This window comes from Tenrec ecaudatus, chromosome 8 (genome assembly GCF_050624435.1).
Source record: "Tenrec ecaudatus isolate mTenEca1 chromosome 8, mTenEca1.hap1, whole genome shotgun sequence".
In the NCBI taxonomy this organism is placed as follows: Eukaryota; Metazoa; Chordata; class Mammalia; order Afrosoricida; family Tenrecidae; genus Tenrec; species Tenrec ecaudatus.
In genome coordinates, this window is record NC_134537.1 from 163596107 (window position 1) to 163621735 (window position 25629).

The window sequence follows — 25629 nt, forward strand, 5'->3', positions numbered from 1 at the left end:
GAGCTACTGGAATCAGCCATCAATAACCCAAGCCCACAATAGCTCCCAAACTGCCTTCCCACCCCTCCATCAGCACCCTTGCTGCAGATGCTGAGTTGACCCCGAGCAGCCTTTTTGTGTGCCAAGTGCTAGGCCTGGTTATAGAAAGCCGGGATTCTTCTCAATCCAAAACAGACTCAGGCTCCTTACAGACTTCCCCCACTCCCACGCTGCCCATGGCGTCCCGCCCTCCTCTGGCTCCTCCACAGTCGAAGGTTAACTCCAGAATGGTTATGAGCTAGGTCTTTCCCCCTGGGCTAGCAGCGAGGGAAGGCGGGCAGTCACAGATCCTGTCTCCCACCCCCAGCTCAGGGCTGGGGTCTCAGGCCATCCTCCCCAATCAAACCTGGTGCCCCGACGGCTGATTCTGACTCAGAGACCCTACAGGACTGGGGTGTCTCCAAGGCTGTAACCTCTGAGAGGCAGATGGCCACATCTTTCTCCCACGGTGAGGTTGCAGGTTCAAACCACTGACCTGTGAGTTTGAAGCCAAGCACCTTAATCACGGAGCCACCAGCGACTACTTGTCACTGGTTAAGTAACTACTTGGTACTCCGGTTAATCAACTACTTGACACTGGTTGATTCATCAACAGACAGGGTAGAGCCCTCTGTCCAGCCCCCAGAGGTCAGATGGAGACAGCAGGGACAGAGCTCATGCTTATCTGTGTCACCATTGAGAGATGCCTGGCCTGATGCCAATATCCAGAGAAACAGCAAAGACCACTGAGGTTGACCTGGGGTGCCTCCCAGCACAGGGCCCCCACACACACACCCAAGTCACTGGTATGACTGACCTTCCTACCTTTGAATTTGGCTGGGCTATTGTGCCTGGATTTGAGGTGTGATCACGCACAGGGGTAGCCTAGACTTGTTGCCTGACTCACGCCTTGTTTACCTTGAGCCTCCCCTCAGCCTCTAGGGCAGCGGTTCTCAACCTTCTTATGCCACCACCCTCACATACAGTTCCTCAAGTGTGGTGACCCTCCAACCATAAAATTATTGTCGTTGTTACTTCATCGTCATTATGCTGTTATTAATCGGGCAACCCCTGTGAAAGGGACGTTCGACTCTCAAAGGGGTCGCGACCACAGATTGAGAACCACTTCTCTATGGAGACTTCATAACTCTCTCAATTGCTCAAAGGCAGACATAAGGTGTGTGAGCATCTGGATTATTTGGCCTGGAGGGTCATCTGGACAACTCTTGCCTAGACAGTCACTAAGGCGCAGAAAGAGTTATGTGCCCCATAAATGTTCCTCCTATCGTTTTATGATTGTTACAGCAAACGATTGACATCTTGTGATTATCTCAGGACTTGAGCAATAGAAAGAACCTGAAAAAGGTACATGACCCCCTTTATACTCCAGTGTACATACGGGGCTCCAGCAGGGTGGCCTGCGTTACTGTCATTCACCCCGAGCCAGGTCTCCTTTTCCTCTCTCACTTGGCGCCAGTGAACTGGCTGTGCTGCTGGGGCATGAACCCTCGGGAGAGGTAACAGGGAGAAAGAAAAGGTGCACAAAACGACTGTCTACTCTAGCTGTTCCCTTCTGTCACCACCCCTCCCCCACACCCAGCCCCAAATCTCGATCCAAATCCTGTCCTCTGCCCACGGGGCTCTCCAGCAGGGGATTCCTGAATCACCAGAACACAATCTGCAGCCAAGCACCAGCCACAGCTCACTGGAGGCTCATCCACAGGCCAGCAGAGGCAAGGAGAGGCACTTCTGGAGCCTTGGCCGTGAGACTCCTGGAGCTGCTGGAACTATTGGAGATGCAGCAGAAAAGAGGGCTCTCAATCGTGAGGCCAAAATCTTAACGTCCGTCATGCTGCCCTATGTAGGAAGAGGATCATCCATAATCTCGTTGTTAATGGAGCGGCATGCATTTAAATCTATTAGGTACCAACAAATCATTTGCATCTGGGTGTGTCAGTTCATACACACGTGCTGTTGTCCCTGGGGATGCTGAGAAATTCAGTGTTCAAATGGCACCATCACTTTTCTTCTATGTGACAGCCAGATGGAAAGGCACTATCTATTCATAAGCCACAGATGAACTGTTCAAGAGACATGGACCAGCTGACTCCAAAAAGCATTAAAAAAAAAAAAAGCAGTATCTGTCTGCCCCAAGAAGGAGTCAGTTTCCCCCTAACCACCCAATCACCTGTCCTCTCAAAGAAAATGACCTAAGATTAAATATTATAATACAGCAACTAAGAAGACAGAGAAAATTGTAAGACTGGGGAATACATAATTTAGACTCTTAGATTTAGTGTTGGCATAGCTACCACCTAAAATTCCTTCCTCTCTCCTAAAGGAAAACCACGTCAGTGGGCAAGATTATAAAGAAAGAAATGTGAAATGTAACTGAAATACTCACCGTGACAGATGATATAAACATATTTTTAACACCGAAGGGAGAGATGATTCTCCCAAACGAATGCTTTATCTCAATGATAAATAACTCAAATGAAACTTCTCCAACACTATATGACTGAAGAGCACCTTCGTAGCAAAGACATATCATGAATTATGTCTTAAGACTAAAATTTCTTAAGTTCTTAAAAGTTTTAGATTAAAATATTTATCCCCATTGCATTTCAATTATAATCACCTCAATGTACATTATTGTTACCTGGGCTTTACTCTCCAATTTTGCTGCTATTATTTGGTTACAAATAAGCAACAATTTTTCTGGAACCGTTAATACCACTAGCATGAATAGTAACAGATACTAGTAACTCCCTTTTGACATCATGGGCAAACATTTCTAAATATCTTTGTTCTCTGGTCAATTCTAGAGATAGTAACACAAAATAAAATGGATCTATAATACATTAAATCTCTTTTAAAATGGTCAGAAAAGCAGTGGCCAAGGATATAGAATTTATACATATGCATCAAAAAACTAAACCTATTGCCCTCAAGTCGACTCTGGCTCAGGGTTTCCATGGCTGTTAATCTTTACAGAAGCAGACTGCCACATCTTTTTCCAGAAGTGCAACTTCTGGAAAGATCGAACCAGCGACCTTTCAGTTAACAGCCAGGCCTTAAGAACCTTTGCTCATAAACACCTAATTACTAGACCAAGCTTTGATGTGTTTTGGTTTAATTGGACTGCCAACTATTGAGCACTTCCCAGGTAGTCCGGTGGTTCTGGGTACCAGAAATGTCCTTGGACGTGAGTTGTAAGGTTCAAGCCTCCAGGTCACCACTTACTGAATTTCTTCTGTATGAAGCCATGAAACTTCCAGGAGGCTGTTTCCTCGCTGTCAAACATGCAAAAGGCCTGTGCTGCCCACAAAGTATCCTGAGAACAGTTGAGCATAAATAAAATCAAGAGCTTATTATTTTTAAAGAAGAGCTGTTACTCTCCATCGTTTGTGGCTTCATTTCAGGAAGTGAGCACACAAACACAGGAAACAGGTCCACAATGCAAGGGGTGCATCTCTCTTCATCACTGAGCGACCTTTAGGAAGAGCCCATGGATGGGGCACCTCAGGTTGGAGTGTGCACCCCACCTAGGCCAGGCCCTCCCTTCCCAGAGTCTACACCCGGTAACGTACGGTGAAGGCGCTGAGTGCCCTGAAATTCTAGGGTCTAGGGATTAAGGAGGCTGGTGGGGGAAACTGGGGAAATCCGAAGCCACAGCAGGGCTGGAGAGGAAGCTGGAAGCTAGGGGCTGGGGGGCAGGGGGTACGGAATCCAACAAAGGAAAATGAAGCCAGGATAGTCAGGCACATGACTGCTCTGATCAAAAGTGAACAGGAGACCCTGGTTTGAAGGTCAACTCTGCACCGACTTGGGCTCAGGGGACCATCTCTGTTGCCACTGGCAATCAAACTGGGCCTACCCCACCCAGCTCTCCCTTCAAGGTACACCAAGATCAGGGAGAAGGGGCTGATTCCTTAGGCAAGATGTCACCATGCAGTCTCTCCCAAGCCCGGGGCAGTGCTTGCCCCATGGTGTGGCCAAGGTTGGATGACGAGGCTTCAGAGCTGTGTTAGTCTGGGTAGCCGGGAGAAACAAAGCCACATAAAGTCATATATCGATGAGCATTTTATATATAGGATAAGTATACATTCAGAAAGCATCCCAACCCAGTCCAGTCCAAGCCCACAAATCCGACTTAGCCCACATGTCCAACATTCATCTACAAGTCCTCCTCAAACTCACAAAACACACACAATGACACCTAATGCAGGAGGGTCACAGGTCAGTGGGTAGAAAGTCTTTGAATCTGGTGGCGGTGTAAACATCTCAGTGCTGGCAGGGGTCTCCACACGGCTGCTCCAGCACCCAGGGCTGCATCAGGGTAAGTCTATGTGGCTTCTCCTCAGGGATGTCTTGCAGGAAGTGAGCCTTGTCAGGTGAAGCAGGGAACTGACTAAGGCAGCCACAACCTGGTCCGACCATCAGAAATCAAAAGACTCTGAGAACTAGAAAGGCTAGGCTCACGGAGCCATTTATCTCTCCACCCTTCAATTAACCCCACATGTTTATCAGCCAGGTTGGCACAATAAACCTTAACTATCTCGGGAGCATCTGGGTTACAGGCAACCAACCGGTTTCCTGGCTTCTTCCCGGCTATCTGCCACGGAGTCCCTGTTCCTCCCTCCTTCAGGTCTGCCACTGGCAGGAGACCAGAGCTCTGAATAAGAAAGCTGCCGTCACCATCTCCCTGTGACTCTAGCGGCCTTTCCCAAGGATGGAATTCCCACATTGCAAGGGCTTTCAAAGTCAAGGAGGAAATGAGGCCAAGGCTAGGGGGAGGGTTCAAAGCTATGCTGAGTCCAGCACGGCTTCTGAGCGATGGCCTTGCTCCTTGAAGTGCACACTTTAATAATTAATCTGTACATGTGTATATAAAGTGCTTCATAGGAAATAAACAGGTTATTTAGTGGCTGGTCTTACCTTAATTTGCAGATGATAAGTTCCTTAAAAGTAGAGACAAGATTCTATTTTTGACATTTTTCCCCCAAACCATTTATGGAGTGCTATTACAAATATCATTGATAACATGGAATTGTCATTCCATAGTCCAATCACATCAAGCAGTATTGTACAATTGCTACCACAGTCAGTTTTAAACATTCTCTCCTTCGGTGAACTCCTTGATATTAGCTCCCCTTTACATGCCCCACAGGCATGCATCGTCTACTTGTTGTCTCTGTAGGTTCACCAACACTGGGTTCCACATTCTTAACACTTCTGAATTAGGACACTATTTCTAGTATTCAGCATTATACTCTACATATATTGCCTGCGGTCAACTATTAGTGATAGCTTTCTGCGCTATTATGTACACGGCACTGAGTAAGAAGCACCCATGAGTAAAACATGCACGAACCAGCCTGTCTTCAAGGAGCTCATCTAAATCAACCTGTAACCCCGTTAAAGATCCAGAGAAGGAAGTAGTTCTGGTGGACTGGGGTTGTTAAGGGAAAAAAAACTATATCATCAGTACATTTTTCAGCATAGAAATTAGATACTGATTTCGATGTTTTACAGGACAAATGCGTGGAAACTCTTAAAAGAGTGTCCTGCCATTGAGCCTCTACTCAAGCACTCCCTCAATGCAAGAATACTTTCTTCTATTAAATTGGCATTCTATGATGTTCACCCTCCCGGGATAACCACTGAAGACAAAGCGGGTGAATAGCCAAATGTGGTAAAGAAAGCTGATGGTGTCCGGCTATCAAAAGATATAGTATCTGGGGTCTTAAAGGCTTGAAGATAAACAAGTGGCCATCTAGCTCAGAAGCAACAAAGCCCACATGGAAGAACACACCTGCCATAGTGAATGAAGGAGGAAGTACAGAGTGGAGACCCAAAGCCCAGTTGTCGGCCACTGGAGATCCCCTTGCAGAGGGGTCTAGGGAAGGAGATGAGTCAGTCAGGGTGCGATGTAGCACCAATGAAGAATACAGCTTTCCTCTAGTTCCTAAATGCTCCCCCCCACCCATCATGATCCGAATTCTACCTTGCAAGTCTGGATAGAGCAGAGATTGTACACTGGTGCAGACAGGAGCTGGAGGCACAGGGAATCCAGGGCGGATGATACCTTTAAGACCAGGGGTGTGAATGGCGATACTGGGAGGGTAGAAGGTGAGTGGGTTGGAAAGAGGGAACCGATTACAAAGATCTGCAGGTGACCTCCTCCCTGGAGGACGGACAACAGAAAAGGGGTGAAGGGAGACGTAGACAGGGAAAGATATGACAAAATAATTTATAAATTATCAAGGGCTCATGAGGGAGGGGGAAACGGGGAGGGAGGGGAAAAAAGAGGACCTGATGCAAAGGGCTTAAGTGGAGAGCAAATGCTTTGAAAACGATGAGGGCAATGAATGTACAGATGAGTTTTATAGAATTGATGTATGTATGGATTGTGATAAGAGTTGTATGAGCCCCTAATAAAACTTTTTTTTTAAAAAGGGGGTGTCCTGCTTCTCTAATTGTCTCCCGTAAATTAACATGACAACCTTGCACCTGCCAATCAAAATCGGCGTATCTCCAGAAAGCCTTGATAGGAGAGGCATAAGATCACAATATCGAAGAGCAGTACTTGGACCTTTTACAGCATTTTCTGAGACCCTGTTATGTTTAATAGGCACCAGTTGGTCCCTTTAGGATTCAAAGAAATGTAACAGTTGGTTCTTACCCCAGGGACAATCAGAGTCTGGCACGCAGGACCAACATGAAAAGGAGTAATGCAAACAGGAAAACTTTGGAGTTGAAGCTCGCACGTGGTTTAAACAAGCCACTAAGCAGGCCTATCCTCCCTCTCCTCACACCCTAACGAGAGAAGGTCTAAGGTCCTCACAAGTCCCAGAAGCATATTTTGAGAGTACTATTCAGACGAGGCCAAACTCCACCCTGAAAGACCTACTACATGTGGACCAACACTAAAGGAAGGTACTGTTACACCTACATTTCCTCCGTGAAGTGCAGCTAGCCCCAAGACTACTCTGGTGGAAGCTTCCTGCAATGAGCCACAAACTTCCCTCCCTGAAGAAAGTGAGGGCACTGACTGACCCTCCTCTGAGTGACTGACAAATCCACCGATGCACACACTCCGCTGTGCCTTCGGGAAACACTGGGGGTGGCGGAGGAGTGCTACACTCAGAGCCAATCTAACTCTCCTATCTCTTCCTTCTCTCCACGAACTTCAGCAGTGGAAACGGTTGCCTGTTTCACTGCATGATCTTTTCTGAGAGCGTAAAGGTGGAGCCCTTGGTGGCACTGCAGATTAGACAGTGGACTGCTAACCACAAGGTCAGTGATTCAAACCCACAGCCGCTCCTCAGGAGAAAGGTGAGGAAGACGTCTGCTCCCATAAAGATACATAGTCTCGGAACCCTTCTCTAAGGCTGACCAGGAGTCAGAAGGGGCTCCGTGGCAGAGGGTGCATTTGCTTAAGGATGGACTGGAAGGCGTGCTGGTGGAGCAGCAGTTAAACCAGACCCCCACAGGAGCGATGCGGCAGTCTCAGCCCATAACCTAGAGTCACTATGAGTTGGAACCCAGGTAAGGGCAAAAGTCTTGGTTTTGTGTCTTAGTTTGAAGATGGCTTATAGGGGGCCCTAGTAGCACAATGGTGCAGCTTCCCATTGCATTTTTGCTAAATGCCAGGGGTCGGCAGTCCGAACCCACCCAGCAGCCCCAAAAGGCAAAGATCTGGCGAGCTATTCCTACTGGGATTCCAGCTGAGGAAACACTGCAGGCCAGCTCTACTCTGTCCTGTAAGGTTGCCATGAGCTGGGACTGACTCGCAGGCACACAATACCCTTACAGACAGCTGACCCAGAGGAAACAAGTGGTATTATTAGTACAGGAGCTACTTCACAGGACCTTTGGTTGACAGCTTTAATTATTCAAACCAATGGCACATTTTCCTTTGGAAAAACAGTAATACATTTCTGAAACATTACTTGCTAACAATGAGTCCCTAATTCAAACCGGGACCCAACACTGTCAGAACTCTAAAGCTGTCTGTGGTGGAGCGGGAACAGGCCCTGAATGTCACTCATCAGGCCTGCTTATCCATCAAAGGCTGGTGTGGCTTGGTGTACAGATGCCTCAGGGATCCAAAGAGCTTCATAAATTAAAAGAGCAAATAAAACAGGGGGCCCTTAAGAGATTTCATATTAGCGATGACTAAAGTGATTTTGTCATAAGATCAATAAAGCCTCCTTTACTTGGTCCAAACCATACAGAAGAAACTGTACTTCAAAAATTAAGCTCCTTCCACCATTGCTACAGAAAACAATAAATCATTTTTAAAAGGCTGAGCCATAAACACAGCTCTGGAAAACTGACAGGAGGCAGGATGCTGGGAGAGGAGGCCAAGCCAACTTTAAATGTCAGCAGCCAAGCAACCGTTTCTGACTGGACTTGTGAAGGTAGAAAGGGCCCAGTGAAAAATCCCAACATCAAGCTTCATTCCTGAGTTCCCTGTGGGAGACAAGATACTCTCTTTTGAAGGGAAATATAGGGGGCCCAGGGAGGGAGAGCATCCAGAAGGAGGGATGAGTAAGAGAGAACAGAGGAGGAAAGCGGGTAGGGAAAGGATAATCACAAGCTTTGGCCACTGCCGAGGATTGCAGCAAAAGCAAGCTGGTCCCCAAGGTTGAGAGAGAACCCAGGCTGGGAGGACGCAAGCGAAGGAAGACCCAGTGCTCCTCCCGCACAGCTTTCCCAGGGGACTCAGTCTGCGGGCCAACAGGCCCAGCAGACCCTCTTCCAAATCAGAAGCTTGAAGACCTGGCAAGCTACAAGCAAGGCAAACAAAAGCTGCACGTCCTAACAGCCCCACAGCTCTCGTAGTAAACACGCCTCGCTCCTGGTTGCCAGAAAAAGAAAAACAAACAAGAGAATTTACAAGGTGAGAAGAAAGCCTGCAGTCCTCATGATTAGTTTTTGTCAAGAAGTGGTTGTCTCCCGTGGTTATCAAATCAGGGTGGTGCTTAATAGCAACAAGCACCCTGAATCCCAGCCAGAGGAGCCGTGTGCTGCGCCCCCAGCCAGGCAGACCAGTGGAACAGTCACGCCAGTCAGCGGAGCCATGTGCTGTGCCCAAGGCTGAAGACGCAAGCTCCTCCCCGAGACAACCCATTTACCACTGTGAGTGACATTTCTACTAACTTCCAAACCAAATGCACTGCAACCGAGTGTCCCCACTCGCTCATCAGTTTGTCATGCTGCGGCGGCTTGTGTGTTGCTGCGATACTAGAAACCTGCCACTGATGTTTTCAGTCCCAGCAGTGTCACCCACGATGGACAGATTTCAGCAGTCTCCAGACTAACAATAGACTGGGAAGAAGGCAGAGGAATCATGAAAAATGACATCACCCTTAAAGGGGAAGGTCAGCGAGACAGAGGAAGACCCTCAATGGGATGGACTGACACAGTGGCCGCAACAATAGGCTCAAATCTAACAATTGTGAGCATGGCAGGACTGGGCAGTGTTTTCTTCCACTGTGCACAAGGTGGCTTTGAGTGGAAGCTGACTGGATGGCACCTAACAATGAATGAGTCTGTAGCAATACTGTCTGTCTTACCCTTGGGTATCCAAGGCAACTTACAAAAGTGTCTAGCCAAGAACTTGTACACAAATGTTCACGGCCACCTTATTCATAAAAATGCCCAAAGTGAAACAACCCAAGTTTCTATCAACTGATGAACAGATAAACCGAAGTGTGATGTCCATACACTGAAATAAAACTCAGCCGTAGGAAGGAATGCAGCCCAGACATGGATGGATCTTGAGAGCATGAGGGAGAGTACAAGGAACCAGACCCCAACGGCCACACGTTGTGTTATCATTAGCGGCAACGTCCAGGATGGGCAAATTCATGGAGACAGAAAGGGGGGCCTGCCAGGAGCCGAGCCTGAGGATGTGGGGGGTGACTGCTAAAAGGGAGGAGGGCTTCTTTCTGGGATGAGGACAGTCCTCCAGAGCTGGACAGTGGCCCTGCTGGCACAACCTGACAAACAGACTGCCACAAACCACTGACCTGGGCAATTTGAGAGGATATATTTCATGGGATGTAAATTACATGTTAATTTTTTTAATTGTAGGAGAAACTAATTGCTTCAGGAAGTCACCAGCATTTTTTGTTTTGTTTTGTTCTGAATTTGACTTGAAGCTCTCAGTACTTACAGGTTTCCTTTCTCTTCGGGCCTCCAAATTAGTCATTCCTCGTTGCTTTTCATTCCTAACTTTTCTTCCACGGGCTTTTCAAGCCCAACATATGTGCTGTAAAGGGCTGTGGAATGTTCCAGCTGAGAGGGGCAATCATCTCGTCCAGTGTTTCCCAAAGTGGATCATGCCATCCCCCCCACCCAGGGGGGGCGGGGGATGTTTCCCTCCGGAACAAAAGCAGATACCTACACTTTATCCTGAATTATAGGACACAGTACAGAAGTTTTCATTGCCAGGAGGTGGGGGACACTGAGTAATTCCCCCCCCCCCGGAAAGGTGGCGGTAGGTCAAATACATTTGGGATCCTATGATTTAGCCAAACCCCTCATGGAGAAGGGGCATTCAGAACAGTGACTTGCTCAAGGTCACCCTGCAAGGTGGAGATCCAGTGAAATTAGAATCTAGGTCTTCCAACCCTTTCCACTCCACCACACAGCACAAGTCTATCAGGCGAAGATCATGGATCCCTGCTTTATAACAGAGAACACATCTTTCCATAAGGAAATTCTGGCCCCCTGGAAAGTTAGTGCAGTTTTACTACACTATAGAAAAATGTGTACTTACTTAGAGTTCCAAAATAAAAACGAATTAATCACTGCACAACCCTGTGACCATTAATACAACCTGCTTTCACCATGGAAACAAAACACAACAATGGCCAAGAGACCAAGGCAACAAACAAACAGCCTCGTCCATCCCAAACACAGAATAACTAGTAAGGTATCCAATGGAATTCTGGCTCAAGGGCCAGATGCCATATTCACTTCAAAGCTATGTTGCGGGGCAAGAACTTTTTTAACAAGGTGAGGAGGGAGGAGAGGTAGACTCTTCCTGTCTAATTGCTGTCGGGTTTCCTATAGCTGATTTGGACTCACTGCGACCCCCATGTCACAGAGGAGTGCTTCTCGGATGGGCTTTTCTGGATGCAATCTTCATGGGAAGAGATCTCCAGGTCTCTCCCATGGACTGAGCCCATTCACTCAGCTGACGTTCCAAGGGCTTCATGGTCAGTATGAATAACCGAAAGAGAAAAAGGGTTGGTCAGACACAGTAGGAAGGGGTAAGAGGCAGATGAGCTGGGTTGCCTGACCGTGGTAGATATGGACCGTCAGCAGCCAGAAAAGTCTTGGGAGTTCTTCTCATCCTGTTTCACAAGGAAGCAATTGAGGCTGCACCCAGTGAGCTGAGCCACTCTAGCATCAGGCCAGTAATAGTCAGGGCTATCCTAAGAATAAAAGCCACACAAAGCCTTAATAGGCTACAGCCTCTCCGTCTCTCAAGCCTCCCAACTGAAATGAGGTGCAGACCCTTCTCTGCCTAAACATGCCACACCCCTGACCTCTCCCCCTCAGTGGCCACCACTCAGAGCAGATCTGATGCCCGCCCTCCAGGATGCTGGACAGTGTCCTCAGCCTCTTGGGAAGTGGTTCTCAACCTTCCTCATGCCTCCACCCTTTCATGTGGTTCCTCATGTGGTGGTGACCCTCCAACCATAAAATTATTTTCATTGAGACTTCATCACTGTCATTTTGCTACTGGTATGAATCGGGCGACCCCTGTGAAAGGGTCCTTAGAAACCCAAAAGGGTTGCGACCCATATGTTGAGAACCACCGCTCTCAGGTCTATGGGGCAATCTGTCTTTTCAGTCACTGCAGCGCAGTTGAGGTCACTTAGTGAACACCTCTGAAACTCACATAACCTCAGGAGCTCGTGTTTCATGGACGCGCTCCAGTCACCTTCAATGATAGACTGACGCTGTGGGCGCAACCGTGGGCTCAACCAGCAATCACTGAGCATGGCGCTAGGCCGGGCATCATTTTGTTCTCTTAGCAGGTTGCTATGAGTTGGGGCTGATCTGTAGGCACTGATCAACAAACAGCTTGAAGCTCTCGTGGCTTCCTGATGATGTGTGGGGCGGCTAACCCCAAGATCACCAGTTGGAAACCACTGGCCACTCCGTCAGAGAAAGATGAGGCTTTCCACACCTGCAAAGAATTTGTCTCAGAAGCCCACAGGGGCATGGCACAGTTCCCTCTACCCCACAGGGGCACCATGAGTCAGAACTTGATGGCAAATGAGTTGTTGGTGCAACAGCAATTTCAGTGATGACAACACTCCTTGCGGTAGATGTCATGGTCATTGTTAACATGTGAAGAAACCGAGGGTCCCAGGAGCTGAGCACCTTCACTGGGGCCACAGAGGTCTCTACAAAGTGCTGGTGCTGGCAGTCAGACACAAACAAGCCTTTCGACACTGTTGGATCTCGACATGGCCACAGCTTCAGTGGCTCCTGGGGCTGACTGGCACCACCTGGGCCTCCTCCTTCATCCTTGTTAGGGTTACATTGTTTGAGCGGGGGCTTCTGGCAACTCGTGGCTGCTTCCCCTCTGCTCCCTCTGCCTCCTCGCCGCTCTTTTTACTGCTGTCCTCTTCCGAGCCCTGCAGAGCCAAGTGGCCTGGGGCCTGGCTCACATCCTGGCAGGAGGCCTGCCCTGGTCTTGCTGTTACTAATGATGTCACCGTTCCACTTAGTTTCAGGATGCTCACCGCAAGGTCAGGGGTTCAACTCTACCAGCTGCTCCTCGGAAGGAAGATGTACCGCCTCTGAAACCCCAGGGGTACGGCAACTTAATCTGTTCTGCAGGGTTGGTAGCCATTAGAATCCACTCAATGCAGTGTGCTTGGTTTTTGGACTTCCCAGAAGGAAACGCTGGTGGTGTCGTGGATTCCGAGTCCGGCGGCTAACCATAGGTCAGCAATTCAAACTACCACCCAGGCCGAAGGGGAAAGATGGTGCTGTGCGCTCCTGTAAAGATGCACAGGCCTGGAACCCCACAGGGGCAGGGCTCATCTGCCGGTCACTGCAAGTTGGAATCTACTCTTTGGCAGTGAGTTTGGAGTTTAAAAAGATTTTTTTTAGCTTCCCAAAAGAAATCATGTTACTAGTTTTCTTTCTGTTTTAAACAGACAGTTAGCTACTAAAACTGCTTACTTATAAGCACTTTGCTATTTTAAAAAATCATTTTATTGGGGACTTGTACTGCTCTTATCACAATCCATACATCCATCCATGTGTCAAGCACATTTATACATATGTTGCCATCATCATTTTCAAAACATTTTCTTTCTACTTGAGCCCTTGGTATCCCTTTGCTATTTTTAAAATCAATTATTTAACCCTCAATTCTTTGAACTAGGTCATGCTATTATCCCTCTAAAATCAAAGAAACTGAGGCCCAGACAAGTTCTAGAACTCCCGGGTCCCCACAGCTCCAGAGACAGGACTCTCAGTCAAGCCCCGGGCTCATGAGCCAGCTTTCTCCCCGAGGGGGGCTGGTGTCTTTGCATCTCCACCCTTGCAGCTAGCAGTCCAAAGTTCACGCCACGGTGCCACCAGGGCTCGGTAAGTGCCCGAGAAATGTAAGAAAGAGGCACAAAAGAAACACAGGGACGGACGAGGACATGTGACGCCTGCTCTGAGCACCCCAGGCACAGTAAGGCAGCAGCACACACAGTAACCTCCCCAAAGACTGTCAAAGCCAGGACTCCAGCTCACTGACAGCGACCCCATGTCTCCCTTAAAACTCTGAATAGAACATGGGAAGACACTGTCACTTCACAATCACACGTGCCCTCCAGATTCAAGGGCAGGGTAGGAGACACTAGGAAAACAAGGTACAACGAAGAGAAATGGCCTGTGGAGAGGCAGCCCGTCACCGCCCTAACCAGAGCACGTACAACCCGGTGGACAGTCTTGTGGTGTCTCTCTCTCTCTCTCTCTCTCTCTCTCTCTCTCTCTCTCTCTCTCTCTCTCTCTCTCTCTCTCTCTCTCTCTCTCCCTCTCTCCCTAACCAGAGCACATACAACCTGGTGGACAGTCTTGTGGTGTGTCTGTCTGTCTGTCTGTCTGTCTCTCTCCCTAACCAGAGCACATACAACCCGGTGGACAGTCTTGTGGTGTCTCTCTTTCTCTCTCTCTCTCATGCCTAAGTAGCTGGACGAACTCAAGGAATCATTCGAAAACTACCAAGTTCTGACCTTGAAAAAATATGGAATCCATTAGTCATGTCAAACTTCATCGTGGCACACTAGCTGGTCCAACCACCGTGACTGCTTTGTAATGATCACACCAGCTTCAGGCATAATCTCCCTCAGCTAGAGGCTTGAGCAGCAATTCATGACAATGGCAGGGTAATAATTATGAGCCTTGCTTAAATGACATGATTTCAGAATAGATCAATCACTCAAAAAAAAAAAACACACCCCAATTTAAAAGAATCTCAACCATCAAACCTGAAATTCTTCATGTTAACTCAAGGCTCCATTAACTTCACCTGGAAGTTATTACATATATACACATATATGAGTTTAAGTCTTCATTTGAAAGTGTGGATTTTGGCTTCTCTGGAGGCCCTGCGGGCTGTGGCTATGAAAATACCTGCTGATAATCCGACAGGATGTCTGCACTTCAATGACAAAGTCCTTCAATGACAGCTTCCTACAATCTCAAACATCTCAAAGTACTGTTTATACTGCTCACTGCTTCCAAAGAAAGGCATTTGTTAGATTCATCTTGATAATTAATGCTGTCAAACAGAAGCACACTGGCACGGCAATATTCCCACTACCTGAACCTCAATATAATCTGTTTGAAAGACTCTGCGTCATAGTTGCATGCATTAAAACACAGAAAAACATAGGACAAAAACCAAAGTCACGAGACTCGGCTTACTCCCATCCTTACCACCCTCAGTCACCCGGCCCCCCTCAGGTCTGGAACTGAGCTCACAGTGCCCATGTCATCAGCCCAGAAGGATCACATGGGCAGCATTTACCCACGGCCAAAGCGCAGGGGCGTAGGGGAGAAAGGGGGCTGGAGACAGGAAACACAGGGGGAGGTGGGAGATAAGTGAGGGCACCGGCTACAGGTGTGTGAACTGCTGAATTTAAAGCTGACTACCTGCTCTGGAAACCTTCACCTAATTCACAATACAAAGTGTGAAAGAGTTGTTCTGAATTTAAAGCTGACTACCTGCTCTGGAAACCTTCATCTAATTCACAATACAAAGTGTGAAAGAGTTGTTTCAGCTGTTCTTCTTTTCTGCTTTCTTCTTGCCTGAGGTTTTTCTGTTTTGTTTTGTCATGTCGTGTTGTTCGGTTTTTTGTTTGTTTGTTTGCTTCCTATGTGATATTTTGTGTGTATGAAATCCAGGACAGGCAAATCTAGAGAGGAGTGCCTGAATTAATAATTAACCAGGGGCATGTCAGGGAGGTTGGGGGGTGGGGGTGGGAAGCTATTAACAGTGAGTATGAGAAAAAAGTGTTCTGCGATTGATTGTGGTGATGATTGTACCACTCTGCTTAATATGAATGAATGGTTCAAGTGCATGCCATGTGACATATATGCCAATTAAACTCTTTTTTTTAAATTTTTTTATTTTAATAATTTATTGGGGCTGAAAAAATTCTTTTCACAGTTCATATATATACATACATCAATTGTATAAAGCACATCTGTACAGTCTTTGCCCTAATCATTTTTTTCTCTTTTCTTCTTTTACATTTTATTAGGGACTCAAACAACTCTTACCACAATCCATACATATACATACATCAATTGTATAAAGCACATCCATACATTCCCTGCCCCAATCATTCTCAAAGCATTTACTCTCCACTTAAGCCCCTTGCATCAGGTCCTCTTCCCCCCCCCCCAAACTCTTTTTAAGTTAAAAACAAAAGCATCACTTTGAAAAAGGGCTCCGTGCTTCACTAGACTATCATTAAAAACAAACAAACGGATGAAGTTAAGACAAAATGTACTTGCATGCAGAGAAAATAAGCACCTGAGAGGGTAGGCAGGCCCTGCCTCCGGAGAGTCCTGCTCCGGCACCTGGCACTGGTGATGCACAACAGGTGCCTAGGACAGACCGCATCGCAGCCCCACAAATACAGTACCTGTTGTATGTCTTGACCACTATACCTATTGTAAGAGGAGCCCTCCTAGTGACCTGGCTGTGACACGCGTGGCCGGAGGTTCAAAACCACCAGCTGCTCCCAAGGAGAAAAACTGGGCTTTCTACTCCCGTGAACAGTTACAGCCTCGGATCCCCCAGGGGTCACCATGAGTCAGTGAGAGTTTACCAACTGTAAGGGCCCTGGTGGCACAGTGGTTAACAATCAGCTGCTAAATGAAAGGCTGGTTAATGGACTCTACCAGCGACTGACTCTGTGAGAGAGATGCAGCAGGTGCCTCTGTAAAGAGGCCAGCCTTGGACCCGGTGGGGCGGTCCTACTAGGTCCTACAGGGCCATCAGACAGGGTAGGCTTTACCAGTGGATGTCATCTAGGAACGGGATTTTGTTATTTAATGCTGCCTCTCTGGCCCTGGTCTACCCAGTCTCTCTTTGCTCCCTCCAACCAGTAAGTACTGCGTAAGTACCGGAGGGCTAACCACACAGTTGGTAGTTCAAGCCCACCAGTGTCTCTGCTGGTAAGGGAGGAGGCTGACTCCTCCCTGTAAAGACATCCAGCCTCAGAAACACTAGACAAGGTTAAGGGTTGAAATTGATTTGATGGCAGTAGATCTGGAGGGTTAACAGGGAGAACTGCTAACCACAAGGCTGCTAGTTCACACCCACCAGCAGCTCCCCTGGAGAAAAGATGGGGCAAATTTAGAGGAAGGTACAGGGTTTCATTCTGTTGTGCAGACGGTCGCTATGGGTCAGAGCTGGCGCAATGGCCCGACAGCAACACCATCTGCTCTCCTAATGATCAACACTGTCAGAACTGAATAGCATCTCCCAGTTGAAGGGACTACGTAACAGGGTTCTGGCTTTTAGTTTCTTTAATTGCTAAAGCTCTCTCCTTTCTATTTCTGCTGCCGTAGCACTAAGAGCCCCAAGGGTGCCCAACAGCAGATTGTGAATGAATGAAGCCAGCCCTCAGACTTCCTTTCTCAAAAAGACCATCCTCGGAAACACACAGCCCAAGCATTCCCACTCCGATGGATGGCCGTTTGTCCCACGACATGGCTGAGACGAAGAAGGGAGCAGTACAAACATCACTGGGAAGGGTGCTTACAAGCCACTTGAAGGATATAACGACACAGAAAATGTCTAAGAAAAAAGCTCACACTATTTCACACAGAATGCTTGGGGGAACTGAAAGAGGAGCAGCATTCCCGGCATCCAAGAAGTCTCGCCGGCTACTGTCTGCCTAGAAACTGAGCAGAGGGCAGCAGCTAATGCCGGCCTATGCAGCCCTGCTCTGCTTCACTCTCTGGCCAGTGTCCACAGCGAAGCAAGTTATGTGTTGAGGGCTGGTCGCCCCAGTTTTTATCGCCAGTCACATTGAGCCTTTCAAAAAGGACACAACACTTGACGATGACAACATCACCAGACTGTGCCAGCTGCGCCAACCACATCGACACTGGAGGGTCCATCCCGCCGCCTGTGACCCAAACGCACTGGCTTGGTCTGACCTGCGGCAGGACCTGGGCTTCATGCACCTCTGTCCTAGCCACCAGTCACTAGGAACAGAAACGGACTTGCAGACAGTTGGGCGGGGAGGGAGGGGGCACACACGGCAAGAACCAGTTAGCAGGTTCTGATAGTTCTTCTTGCCCGACAGCCCTCACTCAACCCTTCTCACCGCCAGCCCCTGGTTGCAGACACGCTTACTGGCACGATGGCCATAGTGCCCCGCGAGTCCAGTCCCCGCACCACCCCAGTGAGCTTCTCACAGTGGAAATCAGCTGACACCGCTCCCCTGCTCAAAACCTTCCAGTGGGTTCCCATCACGCTCCAGCCAAATCTAGTTCCCTTCCCAAGACCCATAGGCTCACTGTGACCAGACCAGCCACCTCTCTGGCCATCTCCCACCCTGATCTCCCTCCTCTCCAGGAACGGTTGTCTTCCTCCCTTGTTCCAAGGCTCTGAGCCCACTCTCGCCCCAGGGCCTTCCCACACTTCGGGTCCCAGTCAAACCAATGAAATCAGACCTGCAGGGAGCGAGCTCGGGCATCTCCAGTCACAGAAACGTACCCAGGGCTCTACTGTGCACTGCGACTCACACTGGAGGGCAGAGCTCCCCAGACGTCACTGTGCACATAAGATACCTGGAGGTAATTCTTAAGACCTGGGCCAGGTGAGGGCTGAGATCCTGCATGTCTCACAAGCTCCCCCAGTGATGCTGCTGCTGCTGGTCTGTGGGTCTCAAATAGCCTTCTCCAATAGAATTTCCGCTGATGGTGAAAATGCTCTAAAACTGTGCTGTCTGATACGCCACCACTAGACACATGTGACTGCTGAGGCCAAGGAAAGGGGCCCTTCTTCAAATGCTCATGGAGAAAGCCAGATGCCGTACTGGACATGGAAGTCTCTGGAAGGCCTGTGTATGTGCCACACGAGGCCCTGGAATGAGGTGTTGAGAATCCAGGATGACTCCAAACCCCGGGCCTGAGTGTCCCACTGGGAACTGAGTGGCTCTGAAAAAGCCACCACTGAGGCTGACTCAGCCATTCCCTACGGAGTCAATAAGCATGTCCCTAAGGACCTTAGTGACTGAGCAGCACGTGGCAGGCATGTGGAGGAGGATGACGACCTTGACTTCAAGATTGAGTCACACCTCCCTGCTGCTTCGGGCAGCCCCAGGTACGCCCAGCCCTGCACACGGTGTAGACAGGAGGGCACACTTACCTGGGAATGGAAGATGACCCCCATCACCTCCGCCCCTTACCTGCGACAGGCCCCTGACCAGGTCACCTGCCACTACTACCACCATCCTTCCCGTCACTGCAGAACAGCTAGCCTCTCCACCCCCGCCCCCCAAAAACCATGCAGGAGAGTCATTCAGTCTTCCCAAGCCAGATGGCTTCAGTGTCCCCACCCCCAGCACCACATCCATGCCCAGGACCCTCCCCCTCTCCTGCCTCCATTGGACTTATTTTCAGATTGGGAGGCCATGGCTCATCCTTTCAATGGTTCCAAAACACCATTGGTGGCTTAGTTGGGGACAGGGGACTCTCTATCCACATGCAAGAGTCCAGAGGTCACAGGAGGCAAGGGGGCCCACGATGCCCACTGAACCTCCCCTCCACCCAAGCAGCACCCCCTCGGCTGGGCTGTCGGCCTCCTCCTACACCATAACCTGAAACTACAACTTCTGCTGGCCGAATACCTGCTAACAGCCTCACCCCCCGCCCCAACCCTACCCCACATCCCGACCAGCAGCCTGCGGCCCTGGCCTGTACCTGCCCAAGAGGGTTATCAAGGAAAGGTTAGGGGCTGCATGGGTATGGTCTGCTGATGGGAGTCTCGAGAGCCCCAAGTACCCCACACTCCATCTTCCCAAGGTTTCTTGTGGTCACAGCCAGGACCCAGTCCTGCAGCCCTCAGGGCTTGGACCAGACCTCAGGCTCCTGGTTCCTTCTTGGCCCCCAAAACTGACCACCTTCAGGACACTAGCAGCCACTGCTCTGGCCTCAGTCCCCTGTGGGCACCCAGCACTCACCAAGCAGTGTCCCTGTCCCACTAGACCCATCACAGCCACTCTCTCCCTCCAGACCACCTCCTGGTATCCCAGTGGCTGAGGAGACCACACTGCATCTCCTGCAGACAGTGACACACTGCGATGCAAGCTTCCTTTGTAACTGTACGGACCTGGAGCCCCTGCTCAGGAACTTAGCTGCTCACCACCACCAGCCATACACTGTTTTATTTTTTAAATCATTTTATTGGGGGTTCGTACAACTCTTATCACAATCCATCCATTGTGTCAAGCACATTTGTACATTTGTTGCTGTCATCATTCTCAAAACGTTTGCTTTCTACTTGAGCCCTTGCTATCAGCTCCTCATTTTCCCCTCCCTCCCTCATGAACCCTTGATAATTTATAAATTATTATTTTTTCATGTCTTACACTGACTGATGCCTCCTTTACCCACTTTTCTGTTGTCCGCCCCTGGGAGGGGGTCAGACATACAACTGTGAATGTGCAAAATCACTGGTTTTCTCACTATCATCCATTCAACACGCCGGATAACAAGCCAGTCCATGAGGGTAGAGAGGACGTAGTCCTTCCCACTCACTCAGCAGACAGCTTCCCGCACTGCAGGGCTCAGTAAACCTCGACTGTGGAACCCACCAGGGGTAGGGTTAGTACTTAGCTATTAATCACAAGAGAGAGAAATTGCATTCAGTAAGGAGGGGAGGGAGACCACATTAGAAGATTATGTTTACCCCAGAAGTCTCACATTTCCCCACACATTAATCCAGACTTCGGAACACATGTGATGTCCGACAACACATTCAAATGCTGGCAGTCTGGGATCTAGGGGAGTTGTTTGTTCAAAGACTCAGCAAAGGGCTAAGATCCCAAGTCACATTCTTCCCTGGGAAGCACGTAGGCCTGGTTCCCACTGTGACCGCTGGGAGGTGGATCTGGCCCTGAGGAGATCAGGCCCCCTGGGAGTCTGCATGGCCCAGTGCTCCTTCCACCCTGCCTCTGAAACCCTCCACTAGTGACAGCAGGAGATTTCCAGGGTAACAAGGACAACATTGCAGGAATGGAAACAGATTAAATTGTCCTACTTACACGTCAACAAGTTTATCTGTAAAACGACACATCTAACAATGTCAAATAAGAGAGAAGGACCAAAAAAGCATAAATATCCTAAGTACGTAGTTTGAGAGTATTTCAAAGTGCCCAGGGACTCAAAGAAATCAAGGCAGAAACAACACTGAAGAAGAAAAGAAGGGGAGGAGGTGCAGCTCACTTTTCACATTTATGCCATAGCTACTTATTTTTTCCATTATTTCCAAAACACGAGGCTGACTCCCTCCAGCTGCAGAACCAGATTTTGCTGTTTGCAAAAGCCACGTGAAAACCATGACCTCATCCAGCAGTGCTCTAAGTGAAAGTTTAACACAGTGAGCATCTCCCCTGCATATCACTGGCTACAATCTAATCATGGGGATGATAGCTATCCAGGGGGAAGAAATAGTTCAAAACCAAAACCAACCTCACTGCCATCAAGCTGATGCGACTCAGAGTGACCCTACAGGGCAGGAGAGAACTACCTGCATCAGTTTCTAAGACTGTAACTCTTTATGAGACTAGAAAGCCCTGTCTTTCTCTCGAGGAGCCGTGAATGGTTTCAACTACTGACCTTGCAGTTAGCAACCAGCAAAGCATGTAACCATCAGGCCACAAGGGCTCCAGTAAACGGCTCAGTGGTAGAATTTTCATGTTCCATGTGGGGAGATCCAGGTTCAATTCTTTCTTTTCAAAAAATCATTTTATTAGGGGCTCTTACAGCTCTTATCACAATCCGTACATCAATCCATTGTGTCCAGCACATTTATATATATGTTGTCATCATCATTTTCTAAACATTTTCTTTCTACTTGAGCCCTTGGTATCAGCTCATTTTTCCTCTCCTCCCCCCACCACACCCCCCGCCACATGAACCTTTGATAATTTATTTTTTTTTTTTCACATCTTACACCAACCACTGTCTCCCTTCATCCACTACTCTATTTGTCCCCCTGGGGGAAGGGGTTTACATGTAGATCATTGTAATCAGTTCCCCCTTTCTCCCCTCACCTTTCCCCTCTGGCTTTGAGTCAGCTTTTATATCCCCAACCCCACTTATTCAACAATCCATCCAGTCCCCTACCTCACTACTGTCCCTGCTTCCCCACCTCCTCAATTAAAGGCCATCCTCACTCCACCTATGATTCTCTGGACTGCAGCCGGTCCCTTAGAGCTACAGATTGACTACGATGTGCCCTGAGAAGAGCCTGTGAGGCCCTGTGCTGTGTGGCAGGCCACGTGTGCTCTCCCAGGAGGCCCTCCCCACCACTGGTCAAGTCATTAAGTATGCATCGTTGCCCCGAGGAATGAGAGAAAACACTGGAAGAGATGGAGACCAAACTTCATGTCTATCTAACCAAGGAGTGACTGAGAGAATGCAGTATGAATAAGAATGAAGGGAAAATCAGCATGGGGCCAAGTTCAAATCCCAGCCCTTCCACGAGCTGGTTCTACAATCTTGCACAAGTTAACTAACCATGCGGAAGTCTCTATTTCCTTATCTGCACAGCAGGATGAGGACTGAATACAGCAGACATAAACAGGGTCCATCACGGGGCACTAATACTATCCCAGTTACAGGTGTACACATGGAAAGGTCATTTTTAATTGTAAAGTGATTTGGGGCTATATTAGAAGTAACAGATGCACATTAGGTAATCAGGAGTCCCTGGGTGGGTGGAATAAGCAATGCTTAAGTACTAGCCTAAAGGTTAAGAGTTCAAATCCACCCAGAAATATGTTCGAAGACAAGCCTGACAATCTGCTTCTGAAAACCCTCTGGAACAAGGGGTGATAGGGAGGAGTTGGGGAGGATGGAGGGGAGCCCCAGAATCAACTCTGACACCAAACAACAGTATTCCATTTAAAATAGTTCACTAATTCCATGACTCCATTTTCTAAATGTAAGATCATGAGCTGGCAAATTTTAAATTTACTTTATTTCTGTTAAATAAGTAACTTTGTCAAAATACCCATTCTCCAGTATGAAAAGTCCATGTGTAAAAACCCCAATCTGGGGGCATCGTTGGTCATAAACCCAGGGCCGGCACAAGATCTGGGAATGGAACCGAACATTCACCACCAGGGAAATGAATGTTCTCCATAGGGATCCCTCTTCAAAAGTAAGCAGTGTTGAAATTTTAGTCATCCTGGTCATCCAGTTTCACAGGGACTGTCAGCAAATGATGGACACTGAATGGGTGTAAAGTGAGACAGGACTGAAATCATTTTGACTGTCCCCATTTTTTGAGACACTAGCTAATCCTTGTGTTTCCGCGGTGGTGATCCGGAGCAAGCTTGCAGTTTAATAAAAAGGACCAAATCCAGTATCATTTTAATCTACTCAGTAACTGAGCTCTAGATTAATCTCCTGTCCATCATCCAAGAGCAACTTTAGAAACACCAACCGCAAATGAAAATGAACCAGAGAAGGGAGACACCAGTCTTGGTGGCAGTGCCTGCTGGCCCTGCTTTCCAACGCCTGCCAGTGCTCTTAACACAGAACTGACAAAGCACCATGGGAGAAAGCAACAGAACTTGAAACACAATCAAGTGGTTTTCCCAAGGCATTGTGTACAAAGCTTCCTTCAAGAAACATTCTGCTACCTCTCTGGAAGCTCATGAATCGTTTCCTCCGGTTTTCCCAGCAGTATTTCAAAGCAAACTTCATATTCCTGCCCACCACTCATCTGAAGGCATCGTGTTCACCCTTGCTGATTAAAGGAAAATTAAGGAGAGGACCATCAAAGAACTGCCTGCAACCAATTTCCAAGCAGCTCCCTGCCACCAAAAGTAAGAAGAGAAGACAGGAGGGAGGGAGGTTACATTAACCATGCAGACAACACTCAGAATGCCGAAGGGGTTACTTTTGATTTAACCTATTTACTGACTGTTAGTATCTACAGGGGGGAAATTCCAATGCAGGAAATCATTCTTGATTTTTCTCAAGTGATTCCCAGCTGCAGATGCTCTGTTCAAGTGGGGGGCGAAGGGGGGAGAGGATACTACCACTTAATTTCCAGCTCTTGAATGACTCCCCCAGTATTTCTCTTCTGAAATACCTCCAACACCATAACTTGACAATGGCCAAGAGAAACATACTTATCTGCCCGTCATTGCTTTTTTGTAGTGGCTTATGAGCCATCCAGAGAGCTAAACACTCACTACACAGCCTCTAATCCTCCACACCACACTCAGAAACAAAACCGCACCCCCCCCCCAAGTGAAGCTATCCAAGCAACTAACAGTAAACAGTGGTCCCAGATGCAAACCCTGCACCTGCCCCTACTGCATGCAGCTTTCATTACCAAACGAAGCTTGTGCATGCCAAAGGATTCTCTCACCCCAGGATGTTGAAGGGCTGCTGGTTAGCATCTAGGCTCCGTGACTTTGCACCCTGAATGCACTTCAGTAAAATCAGGCCTTTCACCTACTTGCTGCCCTGCCGCTGGGGTCCGAGCACGTAAGACACAAGTAACTGGGGAGCGGCTACGAAAGGCCTTTGGGGTCTAAAAGCACCGATCCCTACACCTTGCTGCAATGACTGGAGATTGTGCACGGCGTGGAACTGGCTCGGGCCTGCCTGGCTAAGACTGCACGCCCCAAACTGGATGAAGCTGGCAGTGGAGGGTGGTTGGACTCCGAGGGTACAGCAAGGCCAGAGAGTGAGAAAGGGGCTTCGAGCACTCAACGCTCTCGTACCTGCGGGCCCCACAACTGGGGGGGGGGGGGGTGTTGAACTCGGGCCGACTGCAGGGCGGCGGCGTTCTACACCGCGGAGATGGGATCAAGTGTTTCGCTCCGAAGTCCGCAAACCCAAGCTTCCGCACGCAGAGCAAGTGGCGGGGCGCAAGGAGGGGGGTCTCCAGCTCCACCGCCGACACCGACTTTGCGGTCAAAGTTGGCCGCATTAGGAGGGGGGAGGCTGGGGGGGCGGCCTACAAAATCCACGAGAGTAAAGGGGGTGGGGGCGTTTTTCTTCAATAAGGCCTAAAGGTAAGCATCAGACGTCCCCTGCGAGCAACCCACACCGGGAACAAAGAGCTTCTGTGTCAGAACGGATTAACCCTGCCGCTCCGGGATTCAGAAGGAAAAGAAACTTTTCCCCCGGTTATGGGGCGGGGGTGGGGGGTGGGGAGGGGGAGGGGCAGCCCCCCGACCTGGGCGCCCGGGGCCCGGGGGCGCGTGCGGGCGGCGCGCGGGGCAGCCGGGCTGCGCTCCCTGCGGTGCGGGCCGCCGCGCTGCACCGAGGCCCTGCCGCGGCGCGCTCACCTCCTCGATGGCCGCCACCGTGTTCCGGCACTGGGCAGTGCGGGTGGTGAAGCTGGAGGCAGTGGGCGCCTTGTAGTCCTCATGGGTCTCGGCCACGAATTCCGACACGGAGATCTGGTCCGGCATCGCCCCGGCGCGGGGGAGCGGGCGGCCCGCGGCGGGAGAGCCGCCGCCTCGGCCGCTGCAGCAGGCGCCGACCGACCGACCGACCGACCGCACGGACGCCGCCGCGCCCGCAGCTCCCGCCCGGCACGGCCCGGGGGACAAAGGGACGCGGGTCGGGGCGGCTCGAGGGCCGCGGGGAGGGAGCCGGGCGCCCGCCGAGCCCACACGCAGCCCGGCCGGCGGGAGAGCGAGCGAGGGCGCGCGCGCAGCTCGGCTCGGCCCGGCGCGGGTCTGCACGGCCGCGGCCCGGGCTCCGGCGCGTCCGCCCTCGTCACCCACCGCCCTTCCGCGAGCGAGCGAGCGAGCGAGCGAGCGAGCCCCGAGTCGGGCGCACAGAGGCGGTGGGAAC

The 25629-nt window shown here is 49.5% G+C and overlaps 1 protein-coding gene across 4 annotated transcripts in view; it reads right to left on the reverse strand.

Annotated features, from left to right (window-relative positions):
* The window catches only part of ASAP2 (ArfGAP with SH3 domain, ankyrin repeat and PH domain 2), a 202054-nt gene extending 176496 nt beyond the window's left edge, over positions 1 to 25558 (reverse strand). For all 4 annotated transcript variants that reach the window (XM_075557132.1, XM_075557131.1, XM_075557130.1 and 1 more), the window contains exon 1: positions 25116 to 25558. In XM_075557132.1, the coding sequence (XP_075413247.1) occupies positions 25116 to 25241 (126 nt within the window). In that variant the 5' untranslated portion in view covers positions 25242 to 25558. The remainder of the gene's footprint in view (positions 1 to 25115) is intronic.
* Between the last annotated feature and the right edge of the window lie 71 nt (positions 25559 to 25629).